We start from the raw sequence: 10,000 nt of genomic DNA on the forward strand, positions 1-10,000 counted from the left end.
AAATACAAAAGCATTGCATCACTAAAAATACCATAGTATCACCATGTGTTTTTCCACATATACGTTTTTGTGACATGTATACCACGATATTCTTATACATTAATTTGAGTACCACGTAAATGCATGTTATCATTAAAACATTGTTCACGTGTACTATAGTAAAGGTAATAGTTTTATGATATAAATTAAATGCATGGCATCACTAACAGTACAAATACCGTGGATATGAATTTTAGTTTTATGCTACGATTAATTTTAATTCGAGTATTTCACATTATTTACCTGCAGAAGGTTAAATGTAAACACTCTACTGGTGCTGCACTCAATGTTTCCCCTCAGAAACACCGTCGCGCGATCTTTAGTTCCGCCCTTTAGCACGCGCGCACACAAAACTCACACTTGTCCTAATACTCGCACTTGACCACTTGACTACTTCTATGACGTATTTCCTGTATTTGGTCCAAGTGTTCAATTGAGCATGAAGAACACAAGTGTGTGTCGAACTTCTCATTACCTGATAGGACACACTTATAGTGTTGTTAAAATGCAAGTGTTCAGAGCTTTCTTTTTATTTTTAGCACTTTGCATTTTAAAATCAACTTCTAAATATCTGTTCAGTAGTCCCTATAACAGAACACAAAATCACAGATTCTGTGGAGAAATCTTATTTGTTTATTAATAAACCTGTGTTTATAAAATGTGAAATGTCAAGCTATTTGACATTAAATGGAGTATCTGAAGATATTTCCACTCCTTTGAAGATTGTAAGTTAAATGATACATTATGAAGACTTCTTGTTGTCAATAAAAATAGAAATGTTTGACATTTGACTGCTTTTGTTATTTGACAAGTGCATTAGAGCTGATACAAATATAGAATTAGAAAAATATTCATTTTTATTAGTTTTTAACTGATATTTTTGATCTCAGCATCATCAAGTGAGCTAACATTAGGCTTTTGTTGCAAATCAGCAGAAGGTTTTTACAAGATGCTGAAAGTTTTTTGAATAAAATAAAATAATATCTAAAATAAATAAAATAATGTATACTATTTTATTTATACAATGATTGCATGTTGTCTACTAAAATAAAACAGGCTTCACATTAAGTTAACATTATTTCTGAATGTTTGCTGAACTTTCACGATGTTAACTGATAATCTCTTTATTGATATAGATTTGTTAAACTACTCCAGGATGTCTATAGATTAGAGATTATTTGACTAATAATTATTAATTTTATTGGGTGGCATAATTTGAAAAGCGTCATTTATTGAATACAGAACTGTTTAATAATTGGGAATCAAAATTTTTAATTACATGAACATAAAACTGGCATGAAATCTATGAATAACTGAATTTATTATATAATATATATATATATATATATTTGGGGAAGTCGTGGCCATATATATATATATATATATATATATATATATATATATTATATAATATATAATATATAATTTATATATATAATTGGCAAAATAAATGTAAAATTAATATAAACTTAAAACATGTATAAGTAAAATTAAATACTTTATTTTATTTATACAATTAATGCATGTGGTCTAATAAAATAAAATAAAACAATTATTTATTTTATTTCTCAGTTGCATGTTGTCTTTTAAAATATTGTTTTATTTTATTTCATTATTTTATTTTATTTTAATTATACAATTATTGCTTGTTGTCTAATAAAATATAAATGAAATAACTGATTTTCTTTTTACATGTATTGCTTGTCTTATGGAATAAAATAAAATATATAATACAATAAAATATTTCATTATTTTAAACAAAATAAAAAAATTATAAAATTAAAAAATATATATTTTTATTTAAATGAAATTTTATTTTATTAAATGGCATGCAAAAAAAATTTAAAAAATCAAATAAAATCAAATAAAAAAGGGCTCAAGAAAAGCAGTCAATGTCCATCTGTTCTCTTGGAGCGACAGGTGGCGCTGTGAAACACACAGGAGTTTTAGGAGCGACACTCACTTCGAGAGTCCAGAGATGGTCAAACCACAGTGATTATTACTCATTAACACTTCTCATGGAGAAGATGTGAACATTAGCCAGTTCTCAGGAAGGAAAGTGCGGTTATTAGACAGAAAAACTCATGTATTGAGGTCTAGTTGCATCATACACAATCACTGATGCCTTTTCTAATTTCACTCTCTTACAGACATGATCTGATAGAACATCCACTCCACATATGTATTATTTATTCATCAAAAGTGTTGTCGGTTTAAAGCCCACTGTGCAAAGTGATAGCAGCCAATTCCACAAATATTTGTTTTCTCAATTCTATCCTCCAAACTAAAATTACAGTATTATATTGTTCCTGTTGAGTAAAGTGAACACAGTAAAACCACAAAGACACACATTATCTTTACAGTGAGGCTCAGAATAAAATTCACCACACATCACACTATAAAAACATCAACAAAAAACAACATAAAACAGGTAAAAACAGTACACCTAACAGTTAAATGAATATATTAAAATAAAATTATTTTGTTGTATTGTCTAATAAAATAAAATAAATATTACATCCAAATTACACCAAGAAGGTAAACCTCATAGTTGAATTAAATATTAATATTACTTAAAATTTATAGTTTTCACTAAATAAACAAAAAATAAACAAAAGAACATAGGAGGTTAAAACATCCAGTCTCTAAAATGTTTTAAAAACATTTGTAAAACCTTTTTAGAAACATTTTCTTGGTGAACGTAAAGGAAACTTTGTATCATTTTTCAAACATTATGGGAACGTTACTTTTGAAACAAAAAGTAACATTAAAAAAACTTCAGATGAACGACCAACTGAATTGTTTCAGAAATAAATGTTCCAGGGGTTATGTAAAAATAATGTCTTTGTGCTTACATGTTTAGAGACCAGATAATAAAATATAAATAAAAAATAAAAGTTTTTGGAAGAACGTTTGTTCATAAAGAAAACATGGGCAGAAGATGTAGCACTTATTATTTGAGATCGCATTCACATCTGCAAGACGTCTGTCTGTTTCCTATCAGATGTCAAACAGACGGTAAGAAGATGTATTTAAAATGTTTATGATTTAGAATGAATGTAAAGAGATCTTGAACAGACCTCCTGCAGACGTGGGTCTGTTTACTGACCATTCAGCTCTGACCGACACAGACCTCGTTACAGCGGTCAGCATGTGTTCAGCTTTCGGTTTATAGCCCAAAAAATAAACCCAACCGCAGAATATTCACTGAAAAAGACGCGTGACAACAAGCCCCGGTCTCTCTCTCTCTGTGTGTGTGTGCGCCCCTGCTGTCGGATGTGCGCTGCTGTGTGTTTTCTCTCTCATGGAGGATTTTCAGGAACTAACAGGAAAGCAGGAGAAACTCTGAAACTTCGAGCGCTCGAGCGGTGCGGCTGACGCGCGCGGCTCGCGGCTTCTGAGCGGCTTTCTCAGCGGATCCGGACCGCGTTTCGGAGGACTTTGGATTCGGCGATGGCCGGCGCGTGTCCCGCTCCGCCGCTCTGGTATCACCGGGATCTGAGTCGCGCGGCGGCGGAGGAGCTGCTGGCTCGAGCCGGGCGGGACGGGAGTTTCCTGGTGCGGGACAGCGAGAGCGTCAACGGCGCGTACGCGTTATGCGTGCTGTAAGAACCATGCTTTATTACATATATCAGCTTATATATCCAGAACGCGTGAGATTCAGTGGGTTTGTGAACTTTCTTTATTTCTTTCACACCCTGAGCGACGCATCGCGTGGTAGTCGCGTCGCGTTGCATTGTGCGAAACGAGCGGTTTAAGTAATTCGAGGGTTTTATAAAGTTATGTCTTTATAAGACTTTGAAAGTTGCAGTTTGGAGAGTGTTTAGGTGCTCGATATTATTCCTCTCTAAGTCAAGGCGTGTTATTATTTCATAACGCGTGTTTGGTTTTGCTGTAAAGCCATGAGGGTTTATGTACAGTAAAGTCCACTTCAGTCTTCTAGTTTAAAATCCAAACACTTGGAGTGGGCCACGCAGAGGTCACGTGACCAGTATGACCTCCACCTCATCATGCATAAAAATAACCCCATGCACCAACAGTTCCACGCGCTTCTGTGCACGCTCACGGAAAACACGACGGCTCGCAGACAAGTGAATACAGTTTCCAGTGTGGATATAGATTGTAATTGTGATCTGTTCTAAATAATTGCATCGCTAGAAATATGGAGAGAAACTTGTTTGCAAGCAAATGCAACATTTGATGTCAAAATGGATCAGTCTCTTAGCGTCCAGATGATTCATTTCGACCGTTTTCAAATCATTTTCAATTTATATAAATAAAATCAAATTTGTATGCATTAATCACAAATGGCTGTGAAGGTCATTGAAGAGCAATCATCAATGACAGAAATTCCAGCCTGATTCATTGAGAAAAACGTAGTATATTACAAGATTTCATATACATTTGTATGATGTGCTTTGATTTTACAAAGTAAGCAGGACAGTGCACCTCAAACCTAAGCATGGCGTGGACAGATCATGCAAAAATGTGGTCACTTTGTACGAATGATACAAATTAACGAAACATATTCGCAAAACATAAAATAGTCACGAATTGTGTTATGAATTCAGAGAAGTTCATGAGTCAAATCGTTCTGAGAATGTTTCCTGTTAGCAGAAGATGTTCTCAGAACGTTCTCTCAAAGTTACGAACAAACGTTAATAGAATGTTCGTTTAGCGTTATCTGATCTTCAATAATGTTCTCAAAGCGTTATTTATGTATCAGTTTTTCGGAAACATTTCAGGTGGACATTCCTCTGATGTTTTGAAATGTTACGTTCAGAGAACATTCGAAAGTAACGTTAACTTAATGTTTAAAATGGAAGGTTCCCTCAATGTTCACTTTTTTATGTTTTGAATGTTCAGAGAATGGTATGGTATATTTACACACACACACACACACACACACACACACACACACACACACACACACACACACACACGCACATCAGCATAGCGTGGATGCGTTTCGAGAGAAATTCGTGTTTCCTCTCTCCTCGTGTCAGATGTTTCAGCTCAGAGATGGATGTCCGTGTGTGTTTTGTGGTCGTGTGTGTGTTTCTCCATCAGAACACACCACACACACACACACACACCACATGAGCAGACTTTAATGTTCTTTAATGGTGTTTAAAAGCACGCTGGTGTCAGAGCTCCTGCTCTCATCAGGGTTTGGCTGTGAGTTCAGATGAATGGAGCTCTCTCTGTTTGATTTCTTCAGCTCAGTGTTTTGGTTTCTAGAACTAGAGAACTAAATCTCAGGCCTCAAACTCAAATCTCAAGCCTATCAAGAACATCTTCAGCCCTTATTCCATCCCAAAATCAAAGTGAAGAGATGATTTTTTTTTTCTGAAACATTTTCGTTGAACTTTTATCTAAAGTTTTTAGATGTTACTACTTGTTTCAGAACATTCAGAAGTAAAGTTCCCGTAATGTTCGCACAACCAAAATAAAATGATTTGAAAACCGGACGTTTAGAGAATATTCAGAAGTTATGTGTTTATAACTTCATGTTAGAAGAACATATTTCGTTAGCTACGATCAGGCTATGAAACCCAGTTTGTTTCTGATTGGAGCTTTTGATGTGGTTGTCATTTTTTGTGAGTGGTTTGTGTTGATCTGAGCTCCTCATGACCTCTGGACGTGTGTGTGTGTGTGTGTGGAGAGTTTGGTCGGGGCTGTTTTTACAGCAGCAAACTCGTCACAACACGCTCACATTTCTGAGCGGCGGTGCTGTTGGCATGAAACGTTCCGTACAGACGCGGGGAGATCCTACGACACAAGCGTGTGTGCATGCTGGGATACCTCGAGCCACAACACACTTGTGCCCGTGTGTGTGTGTGTGTGTGTGTGTGGACTCTGGCACAACTGACAAACTATTTTAAGCTGTCGGTGCGTCTCATGCCAGCTGTGAAAAACAGAGCGTTTGTGTCTGAGCCTCTTTGTTTTTGCCAAACACGTGTTTCTCTGAGTTTTACATGTTCTGAAGGAAATGTGAGTAGTGTTTGACCATGCAAAGCATGCTGGGGGAAATGGTGCATCTGAACACTCAAAACAACATCGCAGCTCTCCTGATTTGAGGATGATGTCTGGAGCACAAACGCTAGACTTACACGCTCAACTTTAATATCCCTTGCTTGTTTAATGTTTGATCGCATCACTATCACTGAGTTAAACAGCGCTATCACAGGAAAGTGCAGACTGTCCTTATAATTCACAGGAAATAAGTGCGTTATTTAATACTTTTAATCTCTTATGTTTTTGAATTATTTTGTGTGTGTTTGTGGAAAAACTCATTTTGTTTGTGTTTCTCATCTGATTTTATCTGCATGCAAACATTTAAACTAACATGTTTAGAGAGTAAGCCCGATCCAGTGTTATTTACTATTATAGTTTTCATTAATATTTTGAATTCGTTTTTATTTTTGCATTTTCCATTTCATTTTGTGAAAATTTTTGTAATATAGTAGTTATTATTAGTTTTTCTCTCTGCAACTTCCTAACAACCACCCAGAGTACCTTAGCAACATCCTAACAACCACCCCGAGTACCCTAGCAACTGCATAGCAACTCCCTAGCAACCACCCTGGGTAACCTTGCAAGCAGATAGCAACATCTTAGCAACCAACTTGAGTACCCCTAGCAGCCACATAGCAACACCCTAGCAACCAACTTGAGTACCCTAGCAACCACATAGCAACAAACCCGTGTTTATTTGTTTTTCTCTCTGCAACTTCCTGACAACCACCCAGAGTATCTTAGCAACATCCTAGCAACCACCCAGAGTACCCTAGCAACTGCATAGCAACTCCCTAGCAACCACCATGGGTAACCTAGCAAGCAGATAGCAACATCTTAGCAACCAACTTGAGTACCCTAGCAACTGCATAGCAACTCCCTAGCAACCAACTTGAGTACCCTAGCAACCACATAGCAACAAACCCGTGTTTATTTGTTTTTCTCTCTGCAACATCCTAACAACCGCCCAGAGTACCTTAGCAACATCCTAGCAACCACCCCGAGTACCCTAGCAACTGCATAGCAACCCCCTAGCAACCACCCTGGGTAACCTAGCAAGCAGATAGCAACATCTTAGCAACCAACTTGAGTACCCTAGCAGCCACATAGCAAGACCCTAGCAACCAACTTGAGTACCCTAGCAACCACATAGCAACAAACCCGTGTTTATTTGTTTTTCTCTCTGCAACTTCCTTACAACCACCCAGAGTACCTTAGCAACATCCTAGCAACCACCCCGAGTACCCTAGCAACTGCATAGCAACCCCCTAGCAACCACCCTGGGTAACCTAGCAAGCAGATAGCAACATCTTAGCAACCAACTTGAGTACCCTAGCAGCCACATAGCAACACCCTAGCAACCAACTTGAGTACCCTAGCAACCAAATAGCAACAAACCCGTGTTTATTTGTTTTTCTCTCTGCAACTTCCTAACAACCACCCAGAGTACCTTAGCAACATCCTAGCAACCACCCAGAGTACCCTAGCAACTGCATAGCAACTCCCTAGCAACCACCTTGAGTACCCTAGCAACCGCATAGCAACAAACCCGTCTATCTATCTGTTTTTCTAATAGACCGTATTGCTTTCAAAACATTTAAACTGTAATCTTTAAAACTACTTTAAACTTCAAACTTTGAGCTTTTAAAACTTTGTCTCTTCTCAAGCCAAACCAGACAAACTTGACTTGACAAACTTTTTAATCTAGTTTTGGTGTTTTTAAATCTTTAGAGTTTTCATAATTTTTTTAATTTCAGTTTTAGTTATTTTAGTACTGGTTAAACTAAATGAAAAAATGAAGTTTTACCTTTTGTTGTATTTAAATATTTTTATTTCAGCAAGTTTAATCTCTGTCAAGTGTTATTTTCATTAAACAAAGCAATTTTTTTAATGGTTTTTGTTATTTATGTTGGATTTTGCACAGACAGCTCACAGCTGCATATTCTTCAGAAAGCTGAAGATCTCGTTAAACTCTTGTCTCTTTGTCAGCAGTAAACGGTTTCTCACTGCATTGTTTGCTGAATTGTTTAGTGTTTCTGGTAAAACACACGGGTGTAAAAATAGCAGGAGGATTTTAGTGTGTCACGCATGAATCCGGTGAAGTTTCCATGAATTCCCAACAAGTCTTCAGCGTCTTGAGTTTTGGCATCGAGTGCCGTTTTCCATCTTTTGGGTTTGTGAGTCGTAAAATCCCTTCCTCAGGCATCTAAGGGACATTCGAGGACACGTTTAACAGATGCAGCAGAGAGCACAGCCGCTAGATTCTGTGTGCAAGAAAGTCTTTCACATGAAAACTCATATTAAACCCTAAAATCAAAAGAAAATAATATCAATAAAGCCCAATTATCTTCATGACATTTATTTTGATATTAATGTATGGAGGATAAATATTCTTAATTTAAAAAAAAAAAAATGAATGCAAGACATAGTCTTCATTTTGCATGAAAAATATAATTTCTTATTTTTCCTTGATTTTGTATTGTCGGTGTGTTGGTTCACCCAGTTTTTACCTGTGAATGGAAGGTTTTCATGCATCTTTGTTTACATCAGTATTATTCCGCATTGAATCCAGAGTTTCTACACAGGTGTGTGTGTGTGTGTTTGAGACAGGTGTGTGTCAAATGTTTGCATGAACAGGAAAGTGATGTGGACGTGGGCGTGTGTTTGACCACAGTGAGGTCAGTCAGTACAGAAAGCTGAGTTAATATTCACAGGTTTCTGTGCAGGTCAGTGTGTTTACGGAACAGTTCAGCCAAAATCAAAAATGATCTGAATATGTGCTCAGTTCATCTGAGATCAGGATGAGTGTGTTTCTTCATCAGGTTTGTAGAAATGTAGCACTGCATCAGTGTCTCAGTAATGGATGCTCTGCAGTGAATGGGTGCCGTCAGAATGAGAGTCCAAACAGCTGATAAAAACATCACAATAATCCACAAGTAATCCACAGCACTCCAGTCCATCAGTTAACATCTGGAGAAGACAAAAGATGAAACACATCCAGCATTAAGATGTTTTTAACTCAAATACAAATCTATAATAACGCTGGTCTGAGGGTGAGCACATGTTCATTTTTGAGTGAAGTACTGCTTTAACATGCAACGTTTTCGTGATGCATTCATATTTTGGTTCATATGATGCTTGTATATAGTAGGCATTTCCAGTAATTGGTGTGTGTGTGTGTGTGTGTGTGTGTGAGTGTGTGTGTGTGTGTGAGTGAGAACATAACATCATCATTCCACCACCACAAAAAAAAAAAATCAACCAAGTAGTAAACAACAATCTTTTTTTTTTTGTTAAAAAAAAAAAAAACAACCACCATTTCAATTTTAGTCTACGGGGACTCTCCATAGGTGTACTCTCTCTCTCTCTCTCTCTCTCTCTGTCTCTCTCTCACACTCACTCAACACACTCACACACACACACACACAACAAATATCTCTCTCTCGCTCTCTCTCTCTCTCTCATACACACACACACAAACACTCTCTCTACACACAAACTCTCTCTCTCTCTCTCTCTCTCTCTCTCTCTCTCTCTCTCAAACTCACAAACTCCCTCTCTCTCTCTCTCTCTCTCACACACACACACACACACACACACACTGTGCCAGCTGTGCGGCGTCTCTAAGTCATCAACAGTGTGTGCCAAGAGCCACGTCGCCATGACAACCACTACAGCGGCCCACGGGCCCTAACAGACACCAGACGTGTGTGTGTGTGTGTTTTAAAAGGTCACTATAATAAAAGAGAGAAACCTCCATAAACACTCATATCCACGGAGCCGCAGAGTGGAGTTAAAAATAAGGCAACTGGCTGCGTTTTGGAGTTTTCCCAACTTCAGAAGTCTCAGACTAATTTTTGTAATATACACTGGTTTTTCAGTCAAACTACCGTTGAATGAAAGTTCCTCACGAGTGACCGGCTAACAGTGATCATTCTCACAA

The 10,000-nt window shown here is 37.2% G+C and overlaps 2 protein-coding genes across 2 annotated transcripts in view; one reads left to right on the forward strand and one right to left on the reverse strand.

Moving 5' to 3' along the window:
- Positions 1 to 409, reverse strand: part of LOC109059378 (anaphase-promoting complex subunit 15) — a 1,969-nt gene extending 1,560 nt beyond the window's left edge. The window contains exon 1 of the mRNA XM_042771870.1: positions 283 to 409. The gene's annotated coding sequence lies outside the window, so the exon portion shown is untranslated. The remainder of the gene's footprint in view (positions 1 to 282) is intronic.
- Positions 410 to 3,268: 2,859 nt separating this feature from the next.
- The window catches only part of LOC109059373 (phosphatidylinositol 3,4,5-trisphosphate 5-phosphatase 2A-like), a 35,233-nt gene continuing 28,501 nt past the window's right edge, over positions 3,269 to 10,000 (forward strand). Inside the window, 1 exon segment of the mRNA XM_042771566.1 lies at positions 3,269 to 3,644. Coding sequence (XP_042627500.1) covers positions 3,493 to 3,644 — 152 coding nt within the window. The 5' untranslated portion in view covers positions 3,269 to 3,492.

This window comes from Cyprinus carpio, chromosome A15, assembly GCF_018340385.1.
Source record: "Cyprinus carpio isolate SPL01 chromosome A15, ASM1834038v1, whole genome shotgun sequence".
Taxonomy (NCBI): Eukaryota; Metazoa; Chordata; class Actinopteri; order Cypriniformes; family Cyprinidae; genus Cyprinus; species Cyprinus carpio.